Raw genomic sequence first — 20955 nt, 5'->3', positions numbered from 1 at the left:
TTATAAAGCTTTTTTTTCCAACAGCCTTTGCACATCCAGACATCTGCCTCTTTTTCATAAATATTTCATGCCATCTCCATTTTCATGTCTATATGTAGCTCAAAGTCTGCTAGTATATATATGTGTGTTTATCTGTATATCTTTTTATATTTTTTTAATTCAAATAATCCCTTTCTCTTCTCCTTTCCATCTACCCTTTCAGGCCTGATAAGAAGAGTTCCTCAAATGTACAGACAGACTTAGGGAGTTAGAGTAGTAAGCTTGGTGAAGGAAGAAGGCTCGAAGTCAGATAGTTTTTTTTTTGTTTTTTTTTTTAGACGGAGTCTCACTCTGTTGCCCAGGCTGGAATGCAGTGGTGTGATCTTGGCTCACTGCAACCTCTGCCTCCCTGGTTCAAATGATTCTCCTGCCTCAGCCTCCCAACTAGCTGGGACTACAGGCATCCGCCACCATGCCCTGCTAATTTTTGTATTTTTAGTAGAGACGGGATTTCACCATGTTGGTCAGGCTGGTCTCGAACTCCTGATGTCAAGTGATCCGCCCACCTTAGCTTCCCAAAGTGCTAGGATTACAGACATGAGCCACTGCGCCCACCATTAAGTCAGACAATTCTGAGATCAAAAATGGGATGATGATACTTAAAGGGAGTGCTAAATGATGTCACCAGGATCCCATTTCTCCCTGTCTGTCTCTCATGCTTGCTCTTTCGTTGTTGGCTCCATATTTGGATAGGCTCTATTCTTTGCTCCCAAGATGGCTGCAGTATCCAGGGTCCTATCTGTTCTCTCAGCTTCAAGTTGCAGTTCTTTGGTCTAGATTGGATTACATGCCCAGTGCTAAACCATGCCTGTGGGATTGTGAAGCTCTGATTGATTTAGAGATCTTATTCTCCTTTCAGTACAATTGAATGGATGACCATAAGCCAACGAAGACCAGGGTGGATAGGTCAGAGGAGTTAAATGAATGCAGGATTGGCAAAACCAATGTCCACTTTAAATATGAAGTGAAAATAAGACTTAGCATCTGAATAATACTGCTATTTCTTGTTTCAGAAGTATCAAAAGTTAAACAAATTTTTATATCTACAATATGTCTGTATTTGGTACATGAGTTACATGATTTGTAAAAGACAAATCTTACCTTTAAGGAGCTTCTGGTCTTGTTGGGAAGCAAACATGTGGCATATTATAAAAAGTGTTGTGGTATACAGAGTGTAAGTCTCCAAGGGATTCAGCAAAGGAGGGCCTTTAGCGGCTTGCGAAGTCCAAGAGAATTTGGGGGCAAAGCAGGAGAGGAGCCTTTACTTTTCATTTTATATTCATCAAAAAGGTTTAATTTTATTTACAAGGAACATATATTACTTACATAACAAATTTAAAATAGTTTTTAAGTTAGTAATGAGAAATGAGAAAGCACTAGCATCAATTTTTTTTTTTTGACATGGAGTTTTGCTCTTGTTGCCCAGGCTGGAGTGCAGTGGCATGATCTTGGCTCTCCGCAACCTCCACCTCCCAGGTTCAAGTGATTCTCCTGCCTCAGCCTCCTTTAGCTGGGATTACAGGCATGTGCTACCCGCCTGGCTAATTTTGTATTTTTAGTAGAGACGGGGTTTCTCCATGTTGGTCAGGCTGGTCTCGAACTTCTGACCTCAGGTAATCTGCCCACTTCAGCCTCCCAAAGTGCTGAGATTACAGGTGTGAGCCACCGCACCTGGCCTTATCGTTCTTTAAAAAAAAAAAAAAAAAAGGTCTTTGGACTAATAGAAGAAGACGGGGAAAAAAGCCTAAATACGAACTCCTCATTCAGTAGATCTTTCGGAGACTTAACTAGTCAGTCTACTAAATCAATTGGAATGAAATAATTGATTTAATTATTTTTACCTTGTAAACTGTACTTACATCTACCTATATTAAGTAAATTATGGAGTCTAGGCACTATTTGGGGTCATTTCTTCTGTTAAACCTTATATGAGATTCCACTACTCCCTCTTCAACATCCAGAGTCGTCATCAAACTTGGCTTGAAGACTTCCAGTAATGTGTACTTACCTCCTGAAGTGGCCTGTTGTGTTTTTCAAATCTATCTAAAAGTTTATATTGAGCTGAAAAACAATAATATTTATAAAGTTAAACCCCATTTCTTTCTTACTCCCTTGTTTTTGACCCTTGCTATGATTTCAGTCAGTTAAAAAACCTTGTTTTCTACCTGAATTGTCATCAAGTCAGACCTCCCCTGCCTTGTATTGATTTTCTGGACTTAAGTGTCAGACTTACCTTTGTCCTTGTTAAATTTCATCTTGTTAGATTCGACACAGAGTTGCAGCCTGTCAAGACCTTTTGGATCCTGATTCAGCCATCCATCGTTATTAGGTATCCCTCTCAGCTTTGTGTCAACTGCAGGTTTGATAAATATGTACATTTGTGTCCTCATACAAGGCATTTATAAAAATGTTGAACAAGGCCGGGGCGTGGTGGCTCATGCCTGTAATCCCAGCACTTTGGGAGGCTGAGGCAGGTGGATCACAAGGTCAAGAGATCGAGACCATCCTGGCCAACATGTTGAAACCCCATCTCTACAAAAATTACAAAAATTAGCTGGGTGTGGTGGCATGCGCCTGTAGTCCCAACTACTCGGGAGGCTAGGCAGGAGAATTGCTTGAACCCGGGAGACGGAGGTTGCAGTGAGCCGAGATCACACCATTGCACTCCAGCCTGGGTGACAGAGCAAGACTCTGTTTCAAAGAAAAAAAGTTTTAAAGTAAAACTGTAGTAAGCTAAGATTAATTTATTATTGAAATTTTAAAAATTTATAAATTTAGGGCAGCCTAATGTACAGTATTTATAAAGTCTATGGTAGTGTCATGATTACTGTAGCTTCATAATAAGTCTTGAAACCACGTGTTAGTCCTCTGATTTTGCTCTTTTTCAGAGTTATTTTGACTATTTTAGATTGTATTTCCAGATACATTTTAAATTAGCTTACCAAAAGCTGCTGCGATTTCAGCTGGGATTGCATTGAGTGTACAGATCAACCTATGGAGAATTGACATCCTAACAGTATTGAGTTTTCTGATCTGTGCTTATGTATATCTCGCCATTTATTTAGGTCATCTTTAATTTCTCTTAGGAGTGTTTTGTAGTTTTCAGAGGTCTTGCACGTCTTTTGTCAGATTTGTCCCTAAGTATTGTAATAGTGTTTTTTAAAAATTTTAGTTTCAAAAGGCCGGGCGCGGTAGCTCACGCCTGTAATCCCAGCACTTTGGGAGGCTGAGGCGGGCGGATCACAAGGTCAGGAGATCGAGACCATCCTGGCTAACACGGTGAAACCCTGTCTCTACTAAAAATACAAAAATTAGGCCGGGCGCGGTGGCTCACGCCTGTAATCCAGCACTTTGGGAGGCCGAGGCGGGCAGATCACGAGGTCAAAAGATCAAGACTATCCTGGCTAACACAGTGAAACCCCATCTCTACTAAAAATACAAAAAATTAGCCGGGCATGGTGGCGGGCGCCTGTAGTCCCAGCTACTCAGTAGGCTGAGGCAGGAGAATAGCGTGAACCCAGGAGGCAGAGCTTGCAGTGAGCCGAGATTGCACCACTGCACTCCAGCCGGGGCGACAGAGCAAGACTTGTCTCAGAAAAAAAAAAATAATAAATACAAAAAATTAGCCAGGCGTGGTGGTGGGCACTTGTAGTCCCAGCTACTCGGGAGGCTGAGGCAGGAGAATGGCATGAACCCGGGAGACAGAGCTTGCAGTGAGCCAATATTGCACCACTGCACTCCAGCCTGGGTGACAGAGTGAGACTCCGTCTCAAAAAAAAAAAAATTTTTAGTTTCAGTTGTTGCTGGTAGTCTTGTGTCTAATGATCTTATGTCCTCTGACCTTACTAATTTATTAGTTCTAATAGCTCTTTTTTTTTTTTTTTTTAAAGACAGGCTTTTGCTTTGTCACACAGGCTGGCGTGTAGTTGTATGATCATATCTCGTTGCAGCCTTGAACTCCTGGCTCAAACGATTCTCCCACCACAGCCTCCCGAGTAGCTGAGACTACAGCTGCAACCCACTACATTCAGCAATTTTATTTTATTTTTTTATTTATATTTTTTTGAGACAGAGTCTTGCTCTGTGGCCCAGGCTGGAGTACAGTGGCGTGATCTTGGTTCCTTGCAGCCTCTGCCTCCCAGGCTCAAGTGATTCTCATGCCTCAGCCTCCCAAGTAGCTGGGATTACAGGCTAATTTTTGTATTTTCAGTAGAGTTGGGGTTTCGCTGTATTGGCCAGGCTGGTCTTGAACTCCTGGTATCAAGTGATCTGCCTTGGCCTTCCAAAGTGCTGGGATATTACAAGTGTGAACCACCGCTCCTGGCCACAATTTTATTTTTTGTACAGGCAGGGTGTCGCTATGTTGCCCAGGCTTGTCTTGAACTCCTGGGCTCAAATGATCCTCCCACCTCTGTTTCTCAAAGTGCTGGGATTATAGGCATGAGCCACTGTGCCTGGCCTAGTTGCTCTATTGTTTGGATTCTTAGGTATTTTCTAGATAAATGATCATCTTTTATGTTCTCTTTTTGGTATGTACTTTTCTTTTTTTTTTTTTGAGCTGGAGTCTCACTGTGTCACCCAGGCTAGAGTGCAGAGGCACGATTTCAGCTCACTGCAACCTCTGCCTCTGGGATTCAAGCAATTCTCCTGTCTCAGCCTCCCAAGTAGCTAGGACTACAGATGCACCACCCCACGCAGCTAATTTTTTTGTTTTTAGTAGAGATGGGTTTTACCATGTTGGCCAGGCTGGTCTTGAACTCCTGACCTCAGGTGATCCACCCGCCTTCGCCTCCCAAAGTGCTGGGATTACAGGTGTGAGTCACTGCACCCAGCTGGTACGCACATTTAAAATTTTTTTGTTGCGTATTAACAAGTTGCCCTTTGAAAAATTTGTGCCACTTTACATTCTCACCAGCGGTGTCCATTTACAGAGTGGCTATTCCCTGCTTTTGCCAACAATAGGCATTAAAAAAATAACTTTGCCAATATGGCAAGTGTGTCCTAGTATTTTTTGGTATCAAAGAACGTCATTTCACATAAAAAGCCTGTACCGTTACAATACATCCCTCAGCCTTACCTTAGCAAATAGAAATGAAATATTGTTTGAATAGATAATTCATTTGGGTAGAAGGAAATGGTAATCTTGTTTGTTTTGAAATTTTGTTTGTCTAACTCAGCAATCTTTATGGAAAATTAGTATTTTTAGGGGTGATTTGTGAGTTGTGAGTGTTTAAAACATACATATAAAATATGTTAATCATATCTGGGCTTCATTTGTTTTCTCTCTCTGTTTTTTTTTTTTTAGAGACAGTGTTGCCCAGGCTGGTCTCAAACTCCTGAGCTCGGGTGATCCTGCCTTGGCCTCTCAAAGTGCCAGGATTATAGGCGTGAGCCACTGCGTCCAGCCTCATACCTGAGCTTTAGATGATATTTGTGAATGTCGTATTTATAACAATAAAAAACAAACTCCAGAATGTCTGGTGGATATTTTTAATGACTAGGGTCCCAAGCTATCAGTTTCTCAATATGGAGAAAACAACCTATAAGCTTGGAAGAGAAGACTATGGACCCCCACCCCCAACACCCTCACATATTTTCATTTTTAGGGAAAATCGTGAAAGGCTTTGAAATGGACAGAAAGAAAAGATGATTACTGAGTGCTCTGTCTAGTCCAACCTTCCTGGCTATGTGATTCTATGAGGGCCTGCTTCTTTCATTGTCTTTGCACTGTTTCTCAAATCTTTAAGTCATAGGAAACGTATAGTATTGCAGAAGATTCTTGCCCGTAAAAATAGAGCGCAGGCTGGACGTGGTGGCTCACGCCTGTAATCCCAGCACTTTGGGAGGCCAAGGTGGGCTGAGGCCAAGGATCACCTGAGGTCAGGAGTTCAAGACTAGCCTGGTTAACATGACGAAACCCTGTCTCTACTAAAAATACAAAAATTAGCAGGGCAGGGTGGCACGCCCTGTAGTCCTAGCTACTTGGGAGGCTGAGGCACGAGAATCGTTTGAACCTGGGAGGCGGAGGTTGCAGTGAACTGAGACTGCGCCACTGTACTCCAGCCTGGACGACAGAGGAAGACTCCGTCTCAAAAAAAAGAGAGAGGCCAAGGAGGGAGGATCGCTTCAGCCCAGGAGTTTGAGACCTGATTGGGCAACATAGTGAGACCTTTTCTCTATTGTAATTAAAAAAAAAAAAAATCAGCTTGCTGAAGATCATATAGCTATGTAGTGAAAGAGTAAAGATTTCTTTAAAACTTTAAAGAAGTGCTGGGATTACAGGTATGAACCAACACACCTGGCCTTGGTTTATTTACTATCTGTGCACTAAAGTTTAATTTTGTCTTTTTTTTTTTTTTTTTTTGAGACAGATTCTCACTTTGTTGCCCAGACTGGAGTGCTGTGGTGCGATCTCGGCTCACTGCAACCTCCGCCTCCTGGTTTCAAGCAATTCATAGGCCTCAGCCTCCCAAGCAGTTGGGACTACAGGCATGTGCCACAACACCCAGCTAATTTTTTGTATTTTTAGTAGAGACAGAGTTTTGCCATGTTGGCCAGGCTAGTCTCGAACTCCTGGCTTCAAGTGATCCACCCACCTGGCCTCCTAAAGTGTTGGGATTACAGGAGTGAGCTACCACACCTGGCTGTCTCTTCAAACTTTGTATAGAATCGTTCAGTCGTTCAATTTGGATTATTTTGAGTCTATCTTATATCTTATGTTAAATGAAGCTGTAGTTTATTCTTTGTTATTACCATGAAGTATTCCTCTGTATTCTGTACCACAAACTTCTGTTCTACTTTCATATTATTTCCAATTTTGAGAATACTGCAAAGCATGCTGCCAAGCACAGTGGCTCATGCCTGCAATCCCAGCACTTTGGGATGCTGAGGTGGGAAGATTGCTTGAGGCCAGGAGTTTGAAACCAGCCTAGGAAACACAGTGAGACCCTATCTTTACAAAAACTAAAAATATTAGCCATGTGTGGTGGTGCGCACCTGTGGTCCCAGCTGCTTGAGAGGCTGAGGTGGAAGGATGGGTTGAGCTCAGTAGATTCAGGTTGCAGTGAGCCATGATGACATCATCGCACTCCAGTCTGGGTAGCAGAGTCAGACACTGTCTCAAAAATGAAAAAAAAAATCATGCTATGGACATTTTTATAGTTCTTCCTCTTCCCTTCCTGAACAATGCAATCCTAAAGGTATTGGGTAGAATAGAGCACACTAGGTGTCTATGCAGAGGGTCAACTTGGCTTTGAAATATTAGAGCTGAATGTGGGGTCAGGAGAGCACCTACAGAGGAGCTTGAACTGGCTTGTGATATCAGCAGGTTGCAGAGGTCATCCAGTAGTGGGGAAGTCCAATGCAGGGTGTCAGATCCCAAGCTGGGTCAAAGGTGTCCACACGAGGCAGTTTAACAGAAGTTGTCTCCTCATGGAGAGAATATCCACACAGGGTATGTGAGTGGGTATAATTTGGTATAGGGTACCGGAGCCCGAGTATAAAGAGAAATGTGTCTGAGGGGGGCCCGCCTGGCAATGGGAGTCGTGGGTGGGGGTGCAGGGCAGATTCCAAGTGAAGTTAAGAGGATATGGGGGAGGAGGCAGCAGTGGCAACAATGAGCAATTGGTTACATAAGGGGAATTGACCAAATAAGTAATCTATTAAGGATAGTAGGAGCCAGGTTTCTTCCTGAAGAAGGAAGTATAGAAGAGAAAAATAGCTGGGCATGGTGGGTCACACCTATAATCCCAGCACTTTGGGAGGCTGAGGCGGGCAGATCACCTGAGGTCAGGAGTTCAAGACCAGCCTGGCCAATGTGGTGAAACCCCACCTCTACTAAAAATACAAAAATTAGCCGGGTGTGGTGGCAGGCGCCTGTAATCCCAGCTACTTGGGAGGCTGAGGCAAGAGAATCGATTGAACCCGGGAGGCGGAGGTTGCAGTGAGCCGAGATTGCGCCATTGCACTCCAGCCTGGGCACAGGCGCGAAACTCCGTCTCAGAAAAAAAAAAAAAAGAGAAAAATAAATAATAATTGCTTCTCGGCTTTTTGGCTAAGATCAAGCGGAGAAAAATTTTAAAAATCTGTGAAATTGGGTTAGAATTAAAATTATCAGTGTGAAATCATGGTTTTCAAAATATTAAATATAGATGTAAGTATGTATATTTGACAGGTGAGTAGGTGTGTGTGTTCCCTAGCTCTGTCCACTGACACTAACTAGGAGCAACAATGTCCCAGTAACAGCAAGCACGTGTGTGCCCCCATGTTGGCTCCAAACATTATCAGATCACCTTGGAGAAATGGCTGGTTTCAGGCTGGAGTAGGGGAAATACAAACTGAGCCTATATTTTTTTGTTGTTGTACCAGAAATCAAGGAAATACCCAAATAATAAAGGAGCCATGTCAAAAGAACACAGAATCCAGCTTGAAGGAGCTCCCACTGACCAAAACTGTGACAATTTGAGCCTCAGACTAAAAGATGGTGATGGATTATAACCCATTGAATAAAATGGAAAAACATTAATCCACACTCATGAATAAAGGAACTAAATATTTAATAAGGAGTAGGATATTTATGGATTTTCAAGTATTAGCCCACAAAATAATTATTAGTTATCAATTGCTGTGTAACAGATTACTCCTAAAATTTAGTGGCTTATAACAATAAATATCACTTCACAGTTTCCCTGGGTCAGGAATTGAGGAGTGACCTAGGCGAGTGGTTCTGACTCAGGCTCTCCCATGTGGTTGTGATCAGGATGTTGGCAGGGGCAGCAGTTATCTGAAGGCTTGACCAGAACTGGGAATCTGCTTCCAAGATGGTTCACTTACATGGCTATTGACAGCAGGGTAAGGTTCCTTGCCACATGGGTCATTGTGGAGGCTGCTTGAGTATCTTCATGACATGGCAGCTACTTGACCTAGTCTTCAAAGTCACACTCCCTTACCTTGCTTCATTCTGTTAGTTGGAAGCAAGTTGTGAAGTCCAAGCCACACCCAAGGAGAGGGGAATTACAATTCCACAAAATTTGTGAACACATTTTAAAACTGCCACAATTACAAAAGGATGAAAAGTAACTTTACAGGCCAAACGCGGTGGCTTCTGCCTGTAATCCCAGCACTTTGGGAGGCCAAGTCCGCCAGATCACTTGAGGTTAGGAGTTCGAGACCATCCTGGCCAACATGGTGAAACCCCGTATCTGCTAAAAATACAAAAATTAGCTGAGTGTGGTGGTGCGCACCTGTAATCCCAGCTACTCAGTAGGCTGAGGCAGGAGAATCTCTTGAGCCCAGGAGGCAGAGGCTGCAGTGAGCTGAGATCACGCCACCGCACTCCAGCCTGGGTGACAGAGCAAGACTTAGTCTCAAAAAAAAAAAAACAAAAAAAAAAAAAAACCTCACAGTGGCGAAGTCTGGTAGACACTCCTTAATCAAGGGATCAAAGTGAACATCATCAGTAATAAAACAAATTGAAATCTTATGTTAACCTGATAGGATACAATGAGAAGTACACAGCATCGCTTCTGTTTTATTCCTGCCAAAGATACTCAGAGATATCAGATGTGATAGCCAGCCTCTAAGATGGACTATGATGATCTCTGTCTCCTGGTACACCCTTGTGTAATCACGCATTATACCATGGTTGGTCTGTGTGATCAGTAGAATACAGCAAAACTGATGGTCTTGGTCATTCACTCTGGGCAAAGCTGTGTTGTAAGCACTGTGGAAAGGCCAACATGGCAAGGAACTAAAGCCTTCTGCAAATAGCCACATGAGTGGGCTTGGAAGCAAATTTTCCAACTCAAATTGAAGCACACTGTGAAGATACCTGGCTTGTAATCTTCTAAAAGTGTCAAGATCATGAAAAGCAAGGCGTGACTGAGGAACTCTTCCCTACTGAAGGAGACTAAAGAAATGTGACAAGTGCAACTGTGGCGCTGAACTGAATTTGCTATACGGGACGTTAAGACATTTGATGCAACTTAAGTGTGGTCTAAAGAATAAATAGGGCTGGGCGCGGTGGCTCACGCCTGTAATCCCAGCACTTTGGGAGGCCGGGGTGGGCGGATCATCTGAGGTCAGGAGTTCAAGACCAGCCTGACCAACATGGAGGAAACCCCCCTCTACTAAAAATACAAAAAAAAATTAGCCAGGCGTGGTGGCACATGCCTGTAATCCCAGCTACTGGGGAGGCTGAGGCAGGAGAATTGCTTGAACCTGGGAGGCAGAGGTTGTAGCGAGCTGAAATCGCGCCATTGCACTCCAGCCTGGGCAACAAGAGCAAAACTCCATCTCAAAAAAAAAAAAAAAAAAAAAAAGAGTAAATAGTAGGAATGTATCAACATTAATTTCTTGAGTTTGATTGATATGTAGGAGAAGGTTCTAGTTTACAGAAAATATGCAGGAAAATATTCTGGGTTGATGAGGAATCAAGTGGGCAGCTTACAAATGATTCAGGAAAAATAATTATTTGAAACAGAGTTAGAACTTTTCTGTAAGGTTGTGACTGAAAATTTTTAAAAGCTATAATACATAAAGGAAAAGCAATATTGTAAATATTTTTTGGTATACTTGTGCATAGATTTCTATTGCATACAAGTAGAATTGCTGGGCCATAGAGTAAGCATATCTTTTCAACTATAGTAAATGGTTGTTTTTGAGGCTTTTTTTTTTTTCCAAAATAGTTGTACCAATTTGTATTCTTATCAATAGTGGATGGATGTGTCTTTTCCTACACACACATATATTGTTTGAGACGGAGTCTTGCTTTGTTGCCCAGGCTGGAATGCAGTAGCGCAATCTTGGCTGACCACAGCATCCGCCACCTGGGTTCAAGCGATTCTCCTGCCTCAGCCTCCCAAGTAGGTGGGACTACAGGCACGCACCACCATCCCCAGCTAATTTTTGTATTTTTAGTAGAGACGAGGTTTCACTATGTCGTCCAGGCTGGTCTCGAACTCCTGACCTCGTGATCTGCCCGCCTCGGCCTTCCAAAATGCCAGGATTACAGGTGTGAGCCACCACTCCTGGCCTCTTTTGCTACATATCTTTGCTAACATTTGCTATTACTAGTTTTTATTTTTAGTGTTTCTGGGAGGTGTGTAGTGGTGTTTTGTTGGGGTTTTAATTTGCTTTTCTTTGATTACTAATGAATACTTTTTCATATGTTTATTGTTAATTTGTGTTTCCTAGTCCCTTTTTTTTCTTTTTCTTGGAGATGGAGTCTCACTCTGTCGCCCAGGCTGGAGTGCAGCAGTGCTATCTCGGCTCACTGCAATCTGTGCCTCTCGGGTTCAAGCAATTCTCCTGCCTCAGCCTCCCAAGTAGCTGGGACCACAGGTGTGCGTTGCCGTACCCAGCTAATTTTTTGTATTTTTATTTTTATTTATTTATTATTATTTTTTATTTTTTTATTTTTTTTTGAGACGGAGTCTCCCTCTGTCACCCAGGCTGGAGTGCAGTGGCGCCATCTGGGCTCACTGCAAGCTCCGCCTCCCGGGTTCACGCCATTCTCCTGCCTCAGCCTCCTGAGTAGCTGGGACTACAGGCACCCGCCACTGCGCCCGGCTAATTTTTTTGTATTTTTAGTAGAGACGGGGTTTCACCGTGTTAGCCAGGATGGTCTCCATCTCCTGACCTTGTAATCCGCCCGCCTCGGCCTCCCAAAGTGCTGGGATTACAGGCGTGAGCCACCACACCTGGCCTATTTTTTGTATTTTTAGTAGAAATGAGGTTTCACCATGTTGGCCAAGCTGGTCTTGGACTCCTGACCTCAAGTGATCTACCCACCTTGGCCTCCCAAAGTGCTGGGATTATAGGCATGAGCCACTGTGACTGGCCCCTAGTCCCATTTTTGTACTATCTTTTCATATTCTACTTCATCTTATTTTTCGGTTATCCATCTTTCTTTTTTTTTTAATTAAAATCTTCCCTACTTGTTCTTTTACAAGGGCATTTTGTCTGTTAGTGGCCTTTTGAATTTCTGTACACTTTTTTTTTTTTTCTTTGAGATGGAGTCTCACTCTGTTGCCTAGGCTGGAGTGCAGTCGTGTGATCTTGACTCACTGCAACCTCTGCCTCCTGAGTTCAAGAAATTCTCCTGCCTCAGCCTCCCAAGTAGCTGGGATTACAGGCATGCACCACCACACCCGGCTAATTTTTATATTTTTAGTAAAGATGGGGTTTCACTGTGTTGGCCAGGCTGGTCTCAAACTCCTGGCCTTAGGTGATTCGCTTGCCTCGACCTTCCAAGGTGCTGGGATTACAGGCGTGAGCCACTGAGCCTGGCTCACTTTTTTCTTTTTTTCTTTCTTTTTTTTTTTTTTTTTTTTTTGAGATGGAGGCTCACTCTGTCGCTCAGGCTAGGGTGCAGTGGCATGATCTTGGTTCACTGCAACCTCTGCCTCCCAGGTTTGAGCAATTCTCCTGCCTCAGCCTCCCAAGTAGCTGGGGACTACAGGTGCGTGCCACCATGCTCAGATAATGTTTTAGAAATTTTTTTTGGTGGAGATGGGCTTTCACTGTGTTGCCCACGCTGGTCTTGAACTTCTGACCTCAAATGATCTGCCTACCTTGGCCTCCCAGAGCGCTGGGATTACAAGAGAGAGCCATCAAGCCTGGCTGTGTACATATTTTAGAATGAGCTTGTTAAGTTCTGCACCCAAAAAAACTTTTGGGATTTTTATTGGAATTGCTTTGAATCTATACAGGAATTTGGGGAGAATTGACATTTTATAATACTGAACCTTCCAGTCTATGAACATGGTATATCTCTCTATTTGTTTAGCTACTTTTATTGGTATTTAATTTATCTCAGTCAGGTTTTTTTTGTTTTTTTAGATGGAGTCTCACTGTATCGCCCAGGCTGGAGTGCAGTGGTATGATCTTGGCTCAACTGCATCCTCTGCTGCCCAGGTTAAAGCAATTCTCCTGCCTCAGCCTCCCGAGTAGCTAGGATTACAGGTGTCTACCACTGCATGCAGCTAATTTTTTTGTATTTTTATTAGAGATGGGGTTTCATCATCTTGGCCAGGATGGTCCTGAATTCCTGACCTTGTGATCCACCTGCCTTGGCCTCCCAAAGTGTTGGGATTACAGGTGTGAGCCACCACGCCTGGCCTAAGGTTTGTTTTTGCATAAAAGTCTCACACTTCTTTTCTCTGTTTTCTAGGTATTTGGTAGTTTTTAGGATTATTATAAATATTATCTTTTTAAAATGTTCACTTATGCAGTGGCTCGTGTCTGTAATCTGGGAGGCCAAAGCAGGAGGATTGCTTGAGCCCAGGAGTTCAAGACCAGCCAGGGCAACTTAGTGAGACCTCTTCTCTAAAAAAGAAAAAATATATATTTTTAAATTAAAAAGTTCCTTTTAGCCAGGTGCGGTGGCTCACACCTATAATCCCAACACTTTGGGAGGCCAAGGCGGGTGGATCACTTGAGGTCTGGAGTTCGAGACCAGCCTGACCAACATAGTGAAACCCCATCTCTACTAAAAATACAAAAAATTAGCTGGGTGTGGTGGCGGGCGCCTGTAATCCCAGCTACTTGGGAGCCTGAGGCAGGAGAATCGCTTGAATCCGGGAGGTGGATGTTGCAGTGACCTGAGATCGCGCCATTGCACTCCAGCCTGGGCAACAAGAGCAAAACTCCATCTCAAAAAGAAAAAAAAAAAGTTCCTTTTAAACTGTTTTTGTGGCTGGGTGCAATGATTCATGCCTGTAATCCCAGCACTTTGGGAGGCCAAGGTGCGAGGATCACTTGAGCTCAGGAATTTGAAACTAGCCTGGGCAACATAAGGAGACCTCATCTCTACAAACAAAATACGAAAACTGTTTTTTGTTATATAGAAACTCAATTCGTCTTTATATGGTGTCTGTATAGCTAATATAAGTTTCCACAAACCATGGTCACTGAATCCTGCCTGCTACCTGTTTTTGGAGGCTCATAAGCTAAGAATGTTGTTTATATATGAGCCTTCATTTCATCCACAAAATATGGAAATTTGTTTTCTCTCATGTTATATGAGTATGTAACATCCACAGTTTTGCCTCTTGTTCCACAAAGCCTGTAATATTTACTACCTGACCCTTTACAGAAAAATTTGCTGACCTGTACCGGGCACGGTGGCTCACACCTGTAATCCTAGCACTTTGTGAGGCTGAGGCAAGTGGATTGCCTGAGCCTAGGAGTTCGAGACCAGCCAGGATAATACGGTGAAACCCCGTCTCTACTAAAATAAAAAAAATTAGCCGTGCGTGGTGGTGTGTGCCTGTAGTCCCAGCTACTCCCAAAGCTGAGGCAGGAAAATTGCTTGAACCTGGGGGGCAGAGGTTGCAGTAAGCCAAGATCGCGCCACTACACTCCAGCCTGGGCGACAGAGCAAGACTTCATCTCCAAAAAAAAAAAAAAAAATTGCTGACCCAAATTTAAAACCTTGATAAACTCACTTAATTCTAATTATTTCAAAATATTTTATCTGTAGATTCATTAGGATTTACAGTGTACCTAACACTTTATCGATAAGAAATGACAGGTTTATTTCTTCCTTTTCAATTCTTTTACTTCTTTTTCTTCCTTGGCTGTATCTCAGTCCAATTTCAGGGACTGGATTTTTCTCAGTCTTCTAGGTAACTAGAAGTTGGCTGAAGTTTGTAAGAACTTGGGTTTATTTGTAGGGTATAGCCCTTCGTCTTAACTCTGACACAGAGTTTATCTCCCTAGCTTGTAATATGTGATGCTTACCCTCTTGCGATGGACAGACACACCCAGCACAAAAGTTGACTTAATTCTAGATTTCTATCTTCTTCCATATCTTGTTTTGATTATTCTTTTTTTTTTTTTTTTTTTTTGAGACGGAGTCTTACTCTGTCGCCCAGGCCAGAGTGCAGTGGCATGATCTCGGCTCACCGCAACCTCTGCCTCCTTAAGTTCAAACAATTCTCCTGCCTCAGCTTCCTGAGTAGCTGAGATTACAGGTGTGTGCCACCAAGCCTGGCAATTTTTGTTTTAGTGGAGACGGGTTTCACCATGTTGGCCGCGCTGGTCTCGAATTTCTGACCTCAAGCAATCCGCCCACCTCAGCCCCACAAAGTGCTGGGATTATGGGAATGAGCCACCGCACCTGGCCATCTTTTTTGTTTTTTTTTTAAGAGACAGAATCAGACAGGGTGCAGTGGCTCATGCCTGTAATCCCAGCACTTTGGGAGGCCGAAGTAGGTGGATCACTTGAGGCCAGGAGTTTGAGACCAGCCTGGCCAACATGGCAAAACCCCACCTCTACAAAAAATACAAAAATTAGCCGGGCGTGATAGTGCGTGCCTGTAGTCTCAACTACTCAGGAGGCTGAGGTGAGCCGAGATAGTGCCACTGCACTCTTGGCCTGGGCAACAGAGTGAGACTTCATCTTTAAAAAAAAAAAAGAGAGAATCTCCCTCTGTCACCCAAGTTGAAGTGCAGTGGTGCAATCATAGCTTACTGTAGCCTCAAACTCCTGGGCTCAATTGCACCTCCTATCTCAGCTTCCCAAGTAGCTGGGACTACAGCTGTTTGCCACCACACCCGGCTAATTTTTGTAGTTTTTTTAGAGACAGGGTTTCACCATGTTGCCCAGGCTAGTCTCAAACTTCTGAGCTCAAGTTATCTGCCTCCCTTGGCCTCCCAAAGTGCTGGGATTACAAGCGTGAACCACCAGGCCTGGCCCTGGCTAATTTTTCAAAATTTGTTGTAGAGATTCAGTCTTGCTGTGTTGTCCTGCCTGGCTGGTCTCAAATTCCTGGCCTCAAGCAATCTTTCCACCGTGGCCTCCCAAAATGCTGGGATTACAGACCTGAGCCATGTCAGCTGGTCAGCTTGACCCCCTTGTTGAGTCTCTGATTTTTTTTTTTTTTTTTTGAGATGGAGTCTCACCCTGTTGCCCAGGCTGGAGTGTGATGGCGCAACCTCGGCTCACTGCAACCTCCACCTCCCAGGTTCAAATGATTTTCCTGCCTCAGCCTCCTATGTAGCTGGGATTACAGGTGCCCACCACCACGCCCAGCTAATTTTTGTATTTTTAGTAGAGACAGGGTTTCACCGTGTTGGCCAGGCTGGTCTCGAACTCCTGACCTCCTGATCCACCTGCCTCAGCCTCCCAAAGTGCTGGGATTACAGGCGTGAGCCACTGCTCCCGGCCTGATTTTCTGATTCTTTTTTTTTTTTTTTCTTTTTTTTTGAGACAGAGTCTCACTCTGTCACCCAGGCTGGAGTGCAGTGGCGCAATCTTGGCTCACTGCAAGCTTTGCCTCCCAGGTTCACACCATTCTCCTGCCTCAGTCTCCCCAGTAGCTGGGACTACAGGCACCCACCACCACGCCCGGCTTATTTTTTATATTTTTAGTAGAGACAGGGTTTCACTGTGTTAGCCAGGATGGTCTCGATCTCCTGACCTCGTGATCCGCCTGCCTTAGCCTCCCAAAGTGCTGGGATTACAGGTGTGAGCCACCACACCCGGCCGATTTTCTGATTCTTAAAGAAGCTTGTTAAAAATGTTTTGACGGTCTTTTCTAGTTCTGAGCTGGAAAGTAGTCTGAATGCCCTAGTCTCACATAACTGGAACAGAATTGAGGAGCCAAGATTTGAATTCAACTGTATCTTAACTCCAAGGTCTATGCTTTTAACCATTTATTATATGTATTAATCCATTTTCACGCTGCTGATAAAGACATACCCAAGACTGGGCAATTTACAAAACAAAAAAGTTTATTGGAATCACAGTTCAGCATGTCTGGGGAGGCCTCACAATCATGGCAGAAGGCAAGGAGGAACAAGTCATGTCTTACATGGACGGCAGCAGGAAAAGAGAGAGAGACTGTGCAGGGAAACTCCTGTGGTTTTTTTTTTTTTTTTTTTTTTTTTTGTGAGACGGAGTCTTGCTCTGTTGCCCAGGCTGGAGTGCAGTGGTGCAACCTTGGCTCACTGCAAGCTCTGCCTCCCGGGTTCATACCATTCTCCTGCCTCAGCCTCCTGAGTAGCTGGGACTACAGGCGCCCACCACCACGCTTGGCTAATTTTTTTGTATTTTTAGTGGAGATGGGGTTTCACCATGTTAGCCAGGATGGTCTCAATCTCCTGACCTCGTAATCCGCCTGCCTTAGCCTCCCAAAGTGCTGGGATTATAAGTGTGAGCCACCACGCCCGGCCGGAAACTCCTATTTTTAAAACCATCAGATCTTGTGAGATTTATTCACTGTCACAAGAACAGCACAGGAAAGACTTGCCCCTATGATTAAGTTACCTCCCACCAGGTTTCTCCCACAACATGTGGGAATTCAAGATGAGATTTAGATGGGGACACAGCCAAACCATGTCATTACACTTATTATACTTTGTTGTATTAAATCTCATGTAACATAAAGGGTAAAATGTTGATTTTTATGAATTGGACCGTAAGAGTAAACATAATTTTATCCTTTATATTTTTTATAGTTTTTAGAGTGAAAGTCACAAGACAGAATTTTAAGGCTTGTATTCTATTTTTTGTTCTGTAGTGAAGCAAATAAGCAACATGTAAGATGTCAGAAATGCTTGGAATTTGGACATTGGACTTATGAATGCACAGGAAAAAGAAAATACCTACATAGGCCCTCAAGGACAGCAGAACTAAAGAAAGCTTTAAAAGAAAAAGAAAACAGATTATTATTACAACAAAGGTAGGTTTACATGTGGTATCCAAAGGAATATTTTTTTAATGTGTATATAGAATTTATTAAAGGACCAAACGTTTCATGGTGGTTCTCCAGATTTTAATTATAATGTTACTAATGTTTAATAGATGCTTACTGTGTGCCAAGTAGTATTCTAGGGTCTTTATAAGTATTAGCTTATTTAAACCTGATATCTACACTATTAAGGTAGGTAGTATTATTGTCTTCATTTTACATATGAAGAAACTAAAGCAAGGAGATGTTGAATAACTTACTCATTGTCATACAGCTAGTAAGAAGAAAAAGTAAGTGTTAAATCATGCAGCCTGTCCCCCAGATTCATGGTCTTAATCATTTTGCTTTTTTGCCTCAACTGTCAATGAAATGACAATTGAATTAGCAGATAGATTATATGAGCTGACATGGAAAGCTATCCAAGAAGTACCAGGTATATTAATTAAGGTAGAGAACAGAATATATAATATGCTATGATTTATGTTTATAAAAAGAAGAATTGGCTGGGCGGGGTGGCTCACACCTATAATCCCAACACTTTGGGAGGCCGACACCTGGCCAACATGGTGAAATTCCATCCCTACTAAAAATACAAAAATTAGCCGGGCATGTTGGCAGGTACCTGTAATCCCAGCTACTCAGGAGGCTGAGGCAAGAGAATCACTTGAACTTGGGAGGTGGAAGTTTCAGTGAGCTGAGATTGTGCCACTGCATTCCAGACTGGGCAACAGAGCGAGACTCTGTCTCAAAAAAAAAAAAAAAAAAGCAGCGTCTTCCTAAGGGCTGTTAGCTGTATAATAGTGTCTTAAATATTTAGACTTTCAAGGCAACAGTCTTCCAATTTGTGACGTGAAAGTTCTTCAAGAGTTATGCAGGAATAGATAACCAATTTCTAGATTATCAACATGCATATACAATTCTTCCTAAAACAAATCTGATGAGAACTTGCCTACTGCTCTCCTTTTCTACTTCCCCTTTTCTAACAACGCTTCTCTAATCTCACAAAAGAAAGGTATACCTCTCACCCATCTCTAACATACCTTAGTGTATTGTCCTCACGTATAAAAACCTAGATGGTTTTTCAGAATAGTGGTGTTTGTGCTGAGAAAGTGAATGGTCATAATAGTTTTGTTTGTTTGTTTGTTTTGAGACAGGGTCTCACTGTGTCATCCAAGCTGGAGTGCAGTCTCAGCTCACTGCAACCTCCACCTCCTGGGTTCAAGTAATTCTCCCACCTCAGCCTCCCCAGTAGCTGAGACTTCAGGTGCACACCACCATGCCTGGCTAATTTTTTGTATTTTTGGTAGAGATGGGATTTTGCCATGTTGCCCAGGATGGTCTCAAACTCCTGAGCTCTAGCAATCCACCCACCTCAGCCTCCCAAAGTGCTGGGATTATAGGCATGAGCCACCATGCCCAGCTGGCCATAGTTTTTTAGAGTAAAATTTTTTTTTTTTGAGACAGAGTCTTGCTCTGTCACCCAGGCTGGAGTGCAGTGGTGCAATCTCAGCTCCCTTCGACCTCTGCTTCCCAGGTTCATGTGATTGTGCTTCAGCCTCTGGAGTAGCTGGGAGTATAGGCGCGTGCAACAACACCTGGCTAATTTTTTGTATTTTTAGTAGAGACTGGGTTTCACCATGTTAGCCAGGATGGTCTCGATCTCCTGACCTCGTGATCTGCCCGCCTCGGCCTCCCAAAGGCTGGGATTACAGGCGTGAGCCACCGCACCCAGCTGAGAGTAAATTCTTTTTTAAGGTTTTTCCCTCAACAAAATTGAAGAGGACCTAATTGAATTGTCAATTAAAAAGCATATTTTAATGGAATATTATTATGTGACTTGTGGAATATAACAGATGGAATGCAGAGAATCGAGTGACATGGAAATAACAGAAGTCTTTCCATTCCAATCAATCTATTTAGGTTAGGGTTTCTCTAGGTTAAATATGTAACACTTAAGAATTAAGCCGGGCGCGGTGGCTTACACCTGTAATCCCAGCATTTTGGGAGGCCGAGGCGGGCGCATCACGAGGTCAGGAGATCGAGACCTTCCTGGCTAACACAGTGAAACCCCGTCTCTACTAAAAAGATACAAAAAATCAGCCGGGCGTGGTGGTGGGCGCCTGTAGTCCCAGCTACTCTGGAGGCTGAGCCAGGAGAATGGCGTGAACCCGGAAGGCGGAGCTTGCAAGGGAGCCGAGATCGCGCCACTGCACTCTAGCCCGGGTGACAGAGCGAGACTCCGTCTCAAAAAATAAAAATAAAATAAGAATTAAGCCGGGCGCGGCAGCTCACGCCTGTAATCCCAGCACTTTGGGAGGCCAAGGCAGGTGGATCACCTGAGGTTGGGAGTTTGAGACTAACATGACCAACATGGAGAAACCCCGTCTCTACTAAAAATACAAAATTATCCAGACGTGGTGGTGCATGCCCATAATCCCAGCTGCTTGGGAGGCTGAGGCAGGAGAATCACTTGAACCCGGGAGGCGGAGGTTGTGGTGAGCCGAGACTGCACCATTGCACTTCAGCCTAGGCAACAAGAGCGAAACTCCATCTCAAAAAAAAAAAAAAGAAAGAAAAAATAAGAAATAATTCCCAAGGAGCCATCTCTATTGAAAAAATAAAATTTAAAAATAGGAATTTAATTGATGCCAAACCTGGTCACATTCTACCATGAAGAAATATTTATTTATAGATACATAAACTAGAAAAAAATCTGTCATTAAGAAATGCATTTCCGGACTGGGCGCAGTGGTTCACACCTGTAATTCCAGCACTATGGGAGGCCGAGGTGGGTGGATCACTCGAGGTCAGGAGTTCGAGACCATCCTGGCCAACATGGCAAAACCCTGTCTCTACTAAAAATACAAAAATTAGCTGGGTGCGGTGGTGCACCCTGTAATCGCAGCTACTTGGGAAGCTGAGGCAGGAGGATCACCTGAACCCAGGAGGCAGAAGTTGCAGGGAGCTGAAATCACACCACTGCACTCCAGCCTGGGTGATACACTGAGACTCTATCTCGCCAAAAAAAATATATATATACACATTACCAATAAGTTTGTTTTAATGTAATAGTTATTAAAATTTATACTATCAGCCAAATGCTGTGGCTCATGCCTGTAATCCCAGCACTTTGGGAGGCCAAGACAAGAGGATCACTTGGGGCCAGAAGTCTAAGAACAGCCTAGGCAACATAGCAAGATGCTGGTTTTTTTTGTTTTTT

At 43.4% G+C, this 20955-nt stretch overlaps 1 protein-coding gene across 6 annotated transcripts in view; it reads left to right on the top strand.

The window, feature by feature from the left end:
- Nucleotides 1-20955, top strand: part of ZCCHC10 (zinc finger CCHC-type containing 10) — a 28912-nt gene that overhangs the window by 1415 nt on the left and 6542 nt on the right. For 2 of the 6 annotated variants that reach the window (XM_004042496.5, XM_055386607.2), the window contains exons 2-3: nucleotides 2303-2368; nucleotides 17565-17726. In XM_004042496.5, coding sequence (XP_004042544.1) covers nucleotides 2303-2368; nucleotides 17565-17726 — 228 coding nt within the window. Of the gene's footprint in view, nucleotides 1-2302; nucleotides 2399-17564; nucleotides 17727-20955 lie in introns of all 6 variants that reach the window. The other 4 variants (XM_055386605.2, XM_055386606.2, XM_055386608.2 and 1 more) reach the window with 2 other exon arrangements.

Source organism: Gorilla gorilla, chromosome 4 (assembly GCF_029281585.2).
Source record: "Gorilla gorilla gorilla isolate KB3781 chromosome 4, NHGRI_mGorGor1-v2.1_pri, whole genome shotgun sequence".
NCBI classification, from domain to species: Eukaryota; Metazoa; Chordata; class Mammalia; order Primates; family Hominidae; genus Gorilla; species Gorilla gorilla.
Note: the sequence above shows the minus strand (reverse complement) of the source record. Positions and strands in the feature narration are given on the sequence as shown.